Consider the following 14443-nt stretch of genomic DNA (forward strand, 5'->3'; position numbering starts at 1 on the left):
GAAAGACTCAGTTTTGAAATCAGTCAGAAGTTGAGGCCTACCTTACCTTAATAATTTAAGGGTTCCAAACTTATGAGAGTTTGTACTGTTTGAATATTTGTGAAATCTCTCTATATTTGATTCACAAGAGAACATTTAGTCCCTAGAACACGCAAAATGACAGGATTTTCAAAGAAAGGCTTGATTATACAGTCGTTCATTCATTTATTCAATACCAAAAATAGGCAAGGTAAAATGATACAGCAAACGTTATGAATAGAAAAAAAATAAATAAAAGACATTACTAATCAAACTTTGTATACAACTAAATAAAATTTCATCCGAAAACAAAAGATACAATCAATGATGACTTTCTTCATTGAATATAACATAACCGCTTTCAAAGATATTATTTGACTCATAGAAACCAGGATACGTGTTAAAAAGCATGTACACAGGTATCTTAATAGCGGCTGTGGGCCCAAATCAAAGAGGAAGGGGACAAAAAAATAACGGACATTTGAAGTACACTAAGAAGATGTTTCAAATACCAGAAATACTTTAGAACCAGAATGGTTCTAGATATTTGATTGTTTCTTTTTTTTGTTTCGAAGACATTTATTTTTTTTTTGTTTCGAAGACATTTATTTCATGAATAAAATGATATGATATTCCCTGTTGGAGACCAAAATGGTTCTAGATATTTGCTTGTTTCTTTTTTTTTTGTTTCGAAGACATTTATTTCATGAATAAAATGATATGATATTCCCTGTTGTAGACCAAAATGGTTCTAGATATTTGCTTCTTTCTTTTTTTTTGTTTCGAAGACATTTATTTCATGAATAAAATGATATGATATTCCCTGTTGTAGACCAAAATGGTTCTAGATATTTGCTTGTTTCTTTTTTTTTGTTTCGAAGACATTTATTTCATGAATAAAATGATATGATATTCCCTGTTGTAGACCAAAATGGTTCTAGATATTTGCTTGTTTCTTTTTTTTTGTTTCGAAGACATTTATTTCATGAATAAAATGATATGATATTCCCTGTTGTAGACCAAAATGGTTCTAGATATTTGCTTGTTTCTTTTTTGTTTTGTTTCGAAGACATTTATTTCATGAATAAAATGATATGATATTCCCTGTTGTAGACCAAAATGGTTCTAGATATTTGATTGTTTCTTTTTTTTGTTTCGAAGACATTTATTTCATGAATAAAATGACATGATATTCCCTGTTGTAGACCAAAATGGTTCTAGATATTTGCTTGTTTCTTTTTTTTTGTTTCGAAGACATTTATTTCATGAATAAAATGATATGATATTCCCTGTTGTAGACCAAAATGGTTCTAGATATTTGCTTGTTTCTTTTTTTTTGTTTCGAAGACATTTATTTCATGAATAAAATGATATGATATTCCCTGTTGTAGACCAAAATGGTTCTAGATATTTGCTTGTTTCTTTTTTTTTTGTTTCGAAGACATTTATTTCATGAATAAAATGATATGATATTCCCTGTTGTAGACCAAAATGGTTCTAGATATTTGCTTGTTTCTTTTTTTTTTGTTTCGAAGACATTTATTTCATGAATAAAATGACATGATATTCCCTTTTGTAGACCAAAATGGTTCTAGATATTTGCTTGTTTCTTTTTTTTTTGTTTCGAAGACGTTTATTTCATGAATAAAATGATATGATATTCCCTTTTGTAGACCAAAATGGTTCTAGATATTTGCTTGTTTCTTTTTTTTTTGTTTCGAAGACGTTTATTTCATGAATAAAATGATATGATATTCCCTTTTGTAGACCAAAATGGTTCTAGAAATTTGCTTGTTTCTTTTTTTTTGTTTAGAAGACATTTATTTTATGAATAAAATGATATGATATTCCCTTTTGTAGACCAAAATGGTTCTAGATATTTGCTTGTTTCTTTTTTTTTGTTTAGAAGACATTTATTTCATGAATAAAATGATATGATATTCCCTGTTGTAGATGAAAATGGTTCTAAATATTTGATTGTTTCTTTTTTTTGGTTAGAAGACATTTATTTAATGAATAAAATGATATGATATTCCCTGTTGTAGATGAAAATGGTTCTAAATATTTGCTTGTTTCTTTTTTTGTTTAGAAGACATTTATTTCATGAATAAAATGACATGATATTCCGATTTTTAGACCAAAATGGTTCTAGATATTTGCTTGTTTCTTTTTTTTGTTTAGAAGCCATTTATTTCATGAATAAAATGATATGACATTCCCTGTTGTAGATGAAAATGGTTCTAAATATTTGATTGTTTCTTTTTTTTTTGTTTAGAAGACATTTATTTCATGAATAAAATGATATGATATTCCCTGTTGTAGATGAAAATGGTTCTAAATATTTGATTGTTTCTTTTTTTTGTTTAGAAGACATTTATTTCATGAATAAAATGATATGATATTTCCTGTTGTAGATGAAAATGGTTCTAAATATTTGCTTGTTTCTTTTTTTTTGTTTAGAAGACATTTATTTCATGAATAAAATGATATGATATTCCCTGTTGTAGATGAAAATGGTTCTAAATATTTGCTTGTTTCTTTTTTTGTTTAGAAGACATTTATTTCATGAATAAAATGACATGATATTCCCTTTTGTAGACCAAAATGGTTCTAGATATTTGCTTCTTTCTTTTTTTTTGTTTAGAAGACATTTATTTCATGAATAAAATGATATGATATTCCCTGTTGTAAATGAAAATGGTTCTAAATATTTGATTGTTTTTTTTTTGTTTAGAAGACATTTATTTCATGAATAAAATGATATGATATTCTCTGTTGTAGATGAAAATGATTCTAAATATTTGATTGTTTCTTTTTTTGTTTAGAAGACATTTATTTCATGAATAAAATGATATGATATTCCCTGTTGTAGATGAAAATGGTTCTAAACATTTGATTGTTTCTTTTTTTTGTTTAAAAGACATTTATTTCATGAGTAAAATGACATGATATTCCCTTTTGTAGACCAAAATGGTTCTAAATATTTGACTGTTTCTTTTTTTTGTGTTTAGAAGACAATTATTTCATGAATAAAATGATATGATATTCCCTGTTGTAGATAAAAATGGTTCTAAATATTTGATTGTTTCGAAGACTTTTATTTCATGAATAAAATGATATGATATTCCCTGTAGTAGACCAAAATGGTTCTAGATATTTGCTTGTTTCTTTTTTTTTGTTTCAAAGACAATTATTTCATGAATAAAATGACATGATATTCCCTTTTGTAGACCAAAATGGTTCTGAATGTTTGATTGTTTCTTTTTTTTTCGTTTCAGACATTTATTTCATAAATAAAATGATATTGCCTGTTGTAGACCTGTGCCCAAGTTCATGTATTGGTACTATCAGAATGTTGCTCTGGCTAGTATCAGAACAGCCAAAATTTATATACTAAAAAATTCATTTATTAAATGGTGATGATTATCATCAAACAGTATCATACTCACAAGAGAAGTTTAAAGTCCTTTTTAATTTTTTCATTTTGACAAGATAGTGATGAGGAGATGCCAACTTCAGGAGTGAAGCTGAACATCCACGACATACATCTAGAGTCCCACAGCTAGTAGCCTCTCGCAAATATGTTATAAAAATCCAACAGACAAGCTGTTTTTAATATTTTAGCTGACTATTTATATTTATACGTTATATAATATTTATATATTTTTTTAATACTTACCTGACATTGCTCAGTAGCAAAACATTCTTGTTTATACGAATATACAGTTCAGAAAAAAAACTTTCTGAAAAATGGACAAAACTTTTGAAATACTACTTAAAAGGACACAATTTTGGACAGATTTGAGAAGAAATTTTCATGCATTTGAGCACAAATGTAAATGCATTATTGCATTTTCAAAGCAAAGGATGCAGTATTTTTAATATTTTTGATTAAATGAAACTAGAGAAATGGGTATAAGCTCAAAAGAAGAAGTTTAAATCAAGTAGTATTAAATTTGATATAGTTTGAGAATATTAGGGGTAGATTTTATTACTTAGCCTTAAACATTAGCAATGCTATAGCGTTGCCTATAGTAAATTTTATGTAGAATCAACCAACCAGAGGAAATAAAACATACAGGTACAACATAATATATATATATATATATATATATATATATATATATATATATATATATATATATATATATATATATATATATATATATATATATACATATATAAATACAAAACGAAAAAAAATTAATTTGAAGAGGTTACATTAGTAATCAAGACGATTTTTATTAATGCTCTAAATAAAACTTTTACTGTGGCTTAATTCTAAAATTAGGGATTGAAAATAAAGAGATACAAAAATAAAAAATACGACTAATTAAAACTTTTAGTGTGGCTTAATTTCAAAATTAGAGAGTGAAAATAAAGAGATACAAAAAAGATAGGAATAAAGAGAAAAAGAAGGAACAGATCTATGCAGAATCTCTGCAGGTGAAATTTTGTTGGGACGGATGGGACACTTTGATGGGACATAAATTTATAAAAAAGTACAAAACGGGAAAAATTACAGGGAAAATGTAAGAATTTAAAGGAAAACCGTGAGCTTACAAAATTTTTACCTGAAAAGCCATAACGTCTACTGTGTACATCGCTGAAGTAAAAAGACGTATTGTTCTCAGCGTTTTTAGTAAATATCAAGTGGAATAACAGTAAAAATGTAAACAGAAACTACTCAAAAAGATTAGAAGTAAGTCAAGCTTAATACAAGGGGACCAAAACAGTAAATGACGTTCTTCGCGAATAAGAAGTCAAAGTCATAATCATTGATTGTTGACTGAAAAGATACGCACTCCTCTGATTAGATAATATTATCATCTGTTTAAAATCATTTATACTAGCATCAGAGCATGGATAAATAAACATACCAGCACAATATAACTGCGTTGGTCTTATTATGGTAGAATGAGCGCTTCTTAATACAGTAGCCAATCACTTAATTTAAAAAAAAAGCAACAGACAAAATAATCAAAATAATTATAGTCTTCACACAAACTGACTAACTTCCAAAAAAAAGTATTCCGAAATGCACTATGTCCTTAAAACGTGAGCCAGCACACCTTGGCTGGAACAAACATTTCCTTTGCCAGACAACCAATATAAAATTTCATCTGGCCACATTAAACACCAAAATTATAGCTTCTCTCTGCAACCCTTTGGCCTTAAAAAAGAAAAAAAAAATTGTAGATAAGAAAAGGGAAAATAGAAAAAATGTAACAGTCTATAAATACAAAAAAAGGAGAAAAACCCAAGCTTGGAAATAAAAGTTAAGACTGCATTAACTTCAGTATTAGACACGTCCTAACATATCTTTTTTAACTTTGCATATCGACATTATCGATAAGAATATTAACTTCGGTTGACAATATCGATAAGATTAGATCGAGGTTCTCAGCTAAAAACTTACCACACAAGTCTTTTGAAATGCAGGCTTATAAATTACACGACATATTTATCACGTTGAACATACCTAAGCAAATTAGCATAAACTCACCCTAGCTAGATAAAGGCATTAAAATGTTTACTAGGTAAGGTTTCATTGAACGTTGTTAGTTGATAAAATCATAACCTATCGAAAAATGATACACACAATCTTTTAATGTTTTTATTTGTGGAGGACTACCATCTACCATCTGTTAATAAGGATCTTTTTTCCTTTTTCCAGAGTTAATGCTTCGGCATCTTATATCTTTTGCTAGGAATAAGCTTGCATATAATCATTCTTTACACAACTATTAGATATAGCGCAGAGTTTCAAAGCAGATAGATAATACAGGGATTGTAGCAGATAATTTTTTTTTCTTTTTTCACACCATAGGTGATCATATCTTGTCGAACCAATCATAGAACACAAGGACAGGGAGTATCCAAACAGAAATTTCAGGCTAGCTCTAATACCTTTTTTTAAAATAATAAAAGAAACTACATCATGGTGAGGTTAGGAAGCAGCGACTAATAAGCCATGTATGGCTTTTACAAAATAATTAGAATATAAACTACACCATAGAGAGGTTGGAAAGCAGTGACCAGTTAGCCATGCATGACTTTTCCAAAAATAATTAGGAATGGAAAAGTCACTCCTATATTCCCCCCACTGCTTGCAACAAACCTCTCCTCCACTCCTGGGCCATATCCAAGTTTTTTTTCTTTGTGGGGGGGGGGGGGGGGACAAAAGCAAAACTTTAAAAACGCATGAAAAACTTGTTTATATTCTTTTTTGTTACATTTCTTTTTGTTGGGGGGGGGGGCAAACCCCTTAACACCACTGAATACGGCCTTATCCCGCCCCTCAAAAATTGCATGGAATTCCCCTTCTTTAGGGGGTGTATTCCATTTTCAAAGAAATATTATGTAAAACCTAAGCTTTATGCGAAGATCGAAGGGAAGGGGCATTCCCCTAGAAGGGAAAAGGGCACTCCCATGGGCTTAAAGTCTGAGTATCAGCATGTTATACACAATAATTTAACTCTAAATAAAACATAAATTAAGCTTTACAGTTAACAGCAGATTAGCCTATGATTTTCTTAATATAGAAAAATCTCGAGTTATTTTTGTTTTCGGAAGCACTCTTTCCATTCCGTAAAAAAAAGGGAAAACAACCTTTTCAATTTAATGAATTAAAAGTACTAAGACAAAAAATAACCTAAGGTTAGTTCAAGCTTAGTGTTTTAAGACCTTTAATCGAAAGATAGACTAATAATCAAAGGCCACAGAAAAAAAAACTACCACTAAAATAAATAACCCCTTTCCATGTAATGGTGAAAGGGTAACTGAAAACTTTTATATTGGCTGAGATGGCAACAGTTTTTAAGTCTAGTATTCTCATCTTTCCAGTGTCCATTTTGATAGAAAATGAAAGGAGAACTCGGTGTAGACGAGTATTTCTGTCCCTTTTTCTCTTTCCAAGACCGGTGAATCAGAGGGTTAGAGAGAAGAAAAAACAAGTATGCAATGCTTTTTTGAAATAAATATTGGAAAAGGAGGTAAAAAGTGATTGATAAAGATTAATACGGTCTACAACAGAAAAGATTTGACATTCCTACTTCCGATCTTCGTCATATTTTTTCCCGGTAACGGATAGTCTGGAACGGCTGTTCGTGATTGAAAAATAACGAGAATGCAAGAAATTTGCAAAAGTGATAATAATAATAAAATACTGCATTAAAGACAGTGTTTTCTACGTTCATTTGGGGGGTGGGAGGTCCAAGAGTGTCACTTTCCCTTGTCAATTGGCACCTTTTTTTGTGGAAATTTGAGAGTGAAATCTACTATCTTTAAAAGAAAAACAAACTTTAGTTACGAGACATTATAAGAAAAAGTGACAAGAAATTAAATGAAAAAAAACCAACAAGTTTTTGTTAAAACAGTAACAACCTAGGTTAAGTACAGGCCTTAGAATTCATCATAAATTTTACCCCATTTCGTTTGGAAGGATACCCCACAAACTCCACCTTTGACCCGACCGGCACTGTTTTACGATGCCGGTCGAGTGGCAACGCTAACTCAGGGCTAAGACGAAAGGACTGTAAAGATAGTTGGTCAACATTTTACGGACAAAGGATGATAGATTGCCTTCTGGCTATCCAACTGGGACCAAACAAAAGGCGAACTGACCCCGAATGGGGCGGGAACAGGTCATAAGGAGGGATTTAAAGGAAATTGGAAGTTCTTGGGAGAGAATAAACAGTGAAGTATTGAATAGGTTGAGCAGAGCAAGAGCATGTCTAGCTGTGTCGAACTCAAGGGGCTTGGAAGAGCAGAAACTTGTTAGTCGTAGTAGCAGTAGCATAAACTGAGCTTAGGTTTATTCTTTATGTTGGGGTAGATATCATAGTTAGGGTAAATAGCTATAAAGGTAGCTAAACAGACTTGGTAGAAGCTATAATCTAAAAGCGACCACGGTCGAATTCCACCACTTCATGCCAAACTCGGAATACACAGTCCATTTATCAATACCAAAGGAAAGAAAAAAGATCAAAAGTATTTCTAATTACAATAAACTCCACCTGTTCCACGGTACTCCCCCTTCTCGCAATAACATAATTTTTTATCACTTAACATGTTTATAATACAATACATATAATTTTATGTTTTCTTTTTTTTTTTACTTACTGATACCTTTTCAGTAAAGAAAACTTTCTGCATTTTTTAAAAACATTGGAAATGTTTTAAAAACTTTGAAAAACCTTTTCAGCAAAGAAACCAATCGAAGGGCACCTGACCAGCTTTGTTGTACTCCTCTGTGCCCATCTATACGATTTAACATTGCAACAAAAATTTCAGGATATCCATATTATAAAAATAGCCTAAACAATATACCTCCAGAGGTGAAGAATTACCAACATTGAGAAGTGCTAAATTTTGGCTGAAAGCTAGACGCATCATACCTTGCTGCAATTAGAATAACGTAGCAATTTTTGTCTGTACAATTTAAGGACCCATAAAGGCCCTACCCCCCCTCCATCCAAACTTTTGTATATAAGATGTAGGCCATTTTCAATTCTGGATCGTTAATGAATACCTTAGAGATTCGGGATACACAATTAAATGTTAAATGCATTTGAATTATAGCATAATATGAAGGTTAAAGAGACTTGGTTTTATTAAAAGTATATAGTATGTCCCCGTTTGCAGCATATAACTATGAATACTATAACTACTCCTTCAACAATTACTTACGAGGGCCGCCACTACTATAGCCCTTACCTCTATTTCAACCTCTACCAGTCCTACCACAAACACCTCCCCGATAACTGTGTTTACAATTACTGCCATTAACAAGATAAAATAAAAGCTAGTCAGTACTTCTATCAGGATTACAGCTACTGCTACTACCAACAATTAGCAATTCGATCACCAATCTTACCAAGACGAATAAAATTCTGCCACATCAGCTCCTAACGCTTTTACTCTAATACTTATAATTTTTGTTACATCGTTTTGACTTTTGAAACACTACCATTTTCTGTAATTTAATTTTCGGACCTTTTAAATACGTTGAGCAAAATGGCTCTCTAAAATGTTGATTGAATGTATTTGGGGTAATGGTGGGCGTAGAAGGGGGTCAGTCGCCCTTCAATCACAATCAACTATTATAATAAGAGCAAGTACTTTCAAATTCCTATAGAATGAGCCATATTCGAAGTTTTTACGACGACCAAGGGTAATCTACAAATTTCTATCAGATCTATTTCAGGAAAATACGAGGTGTGACCGTCATTCGCCCCCCTTAAAATCTTTAAAATCATTCGACCTATTCTACCCCGACCTGTAATGATACTTTTAACCCTCGTGCAGCTTAATCACTGGGCTCAGTTTTTCAGTATTCTATACATATGAGGCAATACCATTGGGTAATACACAAGTTAAGATCTTTACAGGTTCAACCATATTGAAATTGTTTGTTTTTTAAAGTCATTATATAAATGCCTGTCAAGATAATAAATAAAAAGAGCCCTGTTTTGTTGTCACAAGAACAAAGAAAATTAGACTTCGCAAGCCATTAAAGCCAGATTTTTTTTAAGACTTTTGATGTGGGTTCCCTTCACCCTGTCACTATCTATGGTTCTACACTAATGTTAATCTACGGTTCTACACTTCTTACACTAATGATACTTCTACGCGCAAAACTGCGACTACTACACCTAGTGTAACAACTGCAACCATTACTTCCTCTTCATATTTTTCAATATTCCCAAAGGCTGGGCAAAAATCCCTAAAAATCTCCGTTTTCAATACCAAAATCGCTATAAGCTTCCAATTTTCTGAGTTTCCAAAACAATAGTAAGGCCTAGTTATGCAGATTTTTAAGAGCATTTATTCAAAATAACACATTTGAAACTAAAGACCAATTACTTGGACTAAAGTATCTTCTTTTGACGTTAAAAAAATTCTTTTTAATTAAAAACTAGTTCGGGCTTGATGGATCGATTCCTACACCACACTCCGAGATCTGGGCCATCTGAAGGAAAGTTATCCGTTGATAACTCTGTCTAAATAGGACAAAAATTAGGAACATTTCGATTAAAATTTGCATAAGATGTACTTCGATAAGACGAAAAAAAGGTAAAAAATAAACAATGTAAAGACATTGTTCACATTCGTGCAGTAAATTGCAATAAGGCGTACATTCTAGTAAGACGAATAAGAGAAATGGACTTAACGTCAATTTTTATTGATGGAAGATGATTAATTTATTTTGTCAGCATGTCACGGGTAAATATAGTAGTGAAAACTAGAAAAATAATTTCTTTTTATTTCAAAATTTCTTAAATCAAAAGAATTGACTTTTTACGCTAAATATATAAAGATAATTAAGCTTAATTTAATACATCAAACGCCACGAACATACGGAAAATTGGCCGTCGAAGTGATTATCGAAGGAATGGAATCGAATGCATAATTGATTATGGAAGAATGGAAAAAAACCGAAAAGGTAAGCGATCTTAATGAAAATCACGTCATTAAATTCAGCATGTTAGAGAATTCTACTGCGAAGGTTTCAAGGTCCTACCTAGAAAAATGTAGAGCTTCGCATTTTTTTTTACCAGAAAAATATCACGAATACGTGATTATTTCTTTTTTCTTCGTTTTTCAGGGGGTGATCGTATCAAATTGATGATCCTAGAAGAGTGGGAGCGGACTCATTTGAATATAAAAGTTTTATAGCTTTATTAACGTGAAAAAAAGATTGATCCACGGGGAAGTGGAGTTTTCTGCCATTTTTTGGCATTAAGCTACAATTTTGCCCCATGGAGGACCAAGTTGCTATCGATTGTAAATTTTAAGACAGTCAATTAATTTAAAAGCATCCAAAAACTGCGTATTGAGCTTTCCAGTTGGAGGGGTAATACTTCTTCACTGTTGCGCATTCGTTCCTGAAAAGTCACGCAGCTCATATAAGTAAAGGTATTCATTCTATTTCTCTTTTTTTTATAATACTTTCTCTTTTACTGCTCATTTTCGGATATGGGGATGGTTCCGTAACGGGGAGGGAGGTTTCCTAGTGGAATTTTCAGTAACAGAAGAATTCTCTCCGGGGGTGGGGTTCCAGATGGGAGGATTCCCAGTGGAGTGGAATTGTCTGGGGAATAAAGTGATACGTCTGTCCCCTCACTAGAAAAAGGATCGAGTTGTTTTTTTGATGGTTTTATCAATCGGCTCAGAAATATCATGGACACTTATTAGAAAATATCTGCTTTTGTCATCTTCTAACAGCTAGCACAATGCAAGACTTGTTGGTTTGATTTCTGGTAAACAAAGTTGAATGTTTTTCACTTTTGAGATGCAAGCTTTTTCTTTTCTTTTGTTTCCACTTTTTTTTTACCGAGTTAGTGTTTTTCCTCCTTTTCTTGATTTATTTTGTTTACCCGTTTTCTACAATTTCGTTTCGATTTGATTATAAACGTAAAAGCAGTGTGGTCTAAGGAATTACCGAGGACGTAATAAAATCAGTTTCTCTTACATTATCAGTAAAAACGTTTATAGCTACTGGCTAATGGCAGGACTTTTTTTCCCAGGATCTGGTCCAGGAGGTTTACGGTCTTGTTGCCAAGGTGCACTTGGGTCTCCATAAGGGGTGTGGTTGATACCCTGTTCTTCGAGTACTCCAACATTTGGGTCGTATTGGTTATTCTCTAAACGAGTAATTAATCTTTCATCCTCCTCACCAAACTCACCACCCATCAACGATGGTTCACCAACAACCATTACATCCTTAAAAAAAAGAAAACTTCATTGATCGTAAAAAAAAATACATGAAAATTAACTACATTAGGGAACATTTGTATGGTCAAACTTTCCGAAGAATACACGTACATAGGAACATACGAACTTTCCAAGTATGCTATGCCCAAAACCATCTTTATGAGGGCAGTCCATCAATTTTTCCTCAAGACGTTGCACTAATAATAACAGCAAGATTAAAAAAGAATAAGGATTACACAATAATTTGTGTTCGATCAGAGTTAGAAAGTCCTTTACTGGTCGGTCAAATTTTATCAGTGAGCCTGTCAAGCAAAACCCTTATTTTTGTGCTTGGAAACTACATACCGGGGCCATATTCAAGATTTTTAATGAAGAGGGATTGGAGAGGGTGTTCAATCCAAAACATAGCTTCCCATAGGCTGCTATTTTTTGGATAGATCAACTTAGAAGTCAGAAAAATTCTTGGGGGAGGGGGGAGGGCTCGAGCTACAAAGAGTAAAAAGCAGGCCCACACCACATGTTTTAAAGGATTCTTCAGCAAGAAGTGGCAAAGGCTTGAACTATACCTTCTTTTTTTTTGAAAAAGTCGCATGGTGAAAAATCTTACATGTTGGTTTACTAAGGAGAGAGAAAGGGACTGAATCTAAACAGCCGTAAACATTGCATGCATAATGCGGCTACATGAGAAGTGCTGGATGCAGCACAAGCAATAAATTCAAGTTTTACAAGTCCCCAAAAAAGGACGATGTGCTGGATTAGCAAAGGCTAAAAAATAACACTAAGTGAGTGGTGCATAAGCCATGCTGCTAGATATGGTTGCCCAAGTTATGTTTTAGTTCTTGAAATTCAATTGGCAACACTCCAACAGACGTGGAATAGTACTACAAGGTAGGCTGTAACCTCATAAAACCTCAAGTATTATATTCAAAGGAAAAGTGGCGTCGAGGCCACGGCCTGCTTCAAGTTCATCTATTCAACTCATTCTGGCGGCCATCTTTCTTGTGCCAAAGTTGATTAAGACAGCAATCTAAACTTATGGGCACACTGGTCGATCTAATTACCATAAAGAAGAAATGTTTAAGAAGGGGTATTGTAAAAACAGCTCTCTTAGCAGTGCATATCCTCTTGAAACCGTCTCTTTAAAGGGAGTTGCAAAACCAAATTTTGATTCGTACCAGAAGAGATTCAGTAGATACATAAAACTAACAGTGGAACTGGGCATATATTGACACATAATAACATATTGACACTTCTGATGTACCAGCCAGTGTGAAATATATTTAGAATAAACAAAGCTACTTGACAAGTAGTGACCCCTCTTCCCTTCGGTTCGTCATCCCTGCAGTCAGGTAACTTTCTCGGGTGATTACTCCTACAATGCAAGATCTTAGTCAGAACGGCAGGTTATTTCAATATTTTGTGAATAATGGTGATAATTTCGATATTACTTCAATATTATTTGATTAGACAAAGCATGCTCCAGAAGTTATACACTGACGTTCGAATTTTGATTTTCAAATTTTGAAGATTGGCAAGATGCACCCATTTATCTCAACCATGTATGGCACTGATATTAATTTTGAAGATTGGCAAGATGCACCCATTTATCTCAACCATGCATGGCACTGATATTAATTTTGAAGATTGGCAAGATGCACCCATTTATCTCAACCATGTATGGCACTGATATTAATTACAACAATACTGTGTTTCAAACAAAATACACGAAACAAATTAAAATGAAAGTTCTTAAGCTGAACTAGCCAGCCATGACAAACAAAAACAGAACTCAATGAAATGTTCTTTTCAATAATCTTGGTCGTGATATTTTTTCTTGTTCTTTTCATGATATAAATGAACATAGCTCGAAATTCTGCTCATTTTGAGCTTGACTTAGTCATCTATAGTAATTTCTATTTGTTGTGGGTTTCATTTATTTATTGATAGTGTTTTGCTTAAAAATTTTGGATTTTATTTCTGTTCATCTTTAGTTTATTGCAGGTTTTTTCTTCGTTTGAAAATTTTTATGCGGAAAAAGTTTGTTTTTCGTTAATTATTTAAAACCAAGACCGAAGCCAGAAATATACAAGGCCTACAATTTAGCTGAACAAGAAATTAAGACATATTGCATGCTTTAAAAACCAAGTTTACATATTCTCATGGGCCCGAGCTTCTTATTAAAAGAGTCATGAAAAAATTATACTTTTATTCAAGAATAAAATAAAATTTAACTGAAAAAATATACTTCCAGCAATGTGAGTCAATTCATTGGTAGTTACTAAATATTAATCATCAGTCTAGTTTAGAATTTTCTTATTTAATCAACAAATTTGTAAATAAATTGGTAAAACAACCCATTCCAAAATTACAAAAAAAAGAAAACAGCGTATTAAATATATTTTTTTGGTAAAAATACATTTTTTCTGTTTTTGTTTGACTGGGTTTAATTGGTACGAAGTATAAGTTAATCCGGGTTTATCCAGTAATTCATTATTTGGTTCAGTAATCATTATTAGATAATAGACAACTTGTAAATATAGGCTCGTCCTTGCGAAGTTCGACAGAAAGGATCTAGTCAGAGAAATATTTTGAACATGCATCAAAAGAGACTAGTTTAAGCACCAGACTTCCGTCCCTCCCAGAAAATATAGTGATCTCCACTAGAGGCTTGAGGTTCGAGAACGATTCCTATTATAGCATGGAAATA

At 32.3% G+C, this 14443-nt stretch overlaps 1 protein-coding gene across 3 annotated transcripts in view; it reads right to left on the minus strand.

Annotated features, from left to right (window-relative positions):
• Positions 1-596: 596 nt before the first annotated feature.
• LOC136033056 (LIM domain-binding protein 2-like) overlaps positions 597-14443 on the minus strand; it is a 70658-nt gene continuing 56811 nt past the window's right edge. For all 3 annotated transcript variants that reach the window (XM_065713665.1, XM_065713648.1, XM_065713657.1), the window contains 2 exons: positions 11495-11745; positions 597-5191 (listed from right to left, as the gene is read on the minus strand). In XM_065713665.1, coding sequence (XP_065569737.1) covers positions 11518-11745 — 228 coding nt within the window. In that variant the 3' untranslated portion in view covers positions 597-5191; positions 11495-11517. The remainder of the gene's footprint in view (positions 5192-11494; positions 11746-14443) is intronic.

Source organism: Artemia franciscana, chromosome 1 (genome assembly GCF_032884065.1).
Source record: "Artemia franciscana chromosome 1, ASM3288406v1, whole genome shotgun sequence".
NCBI classification, from domain to species: Eukaryota; Metazoa; Arthropoda; class Branchiopoda; order Anostraca; family Artemiidae; genus Artemia; species Artemia franciscana.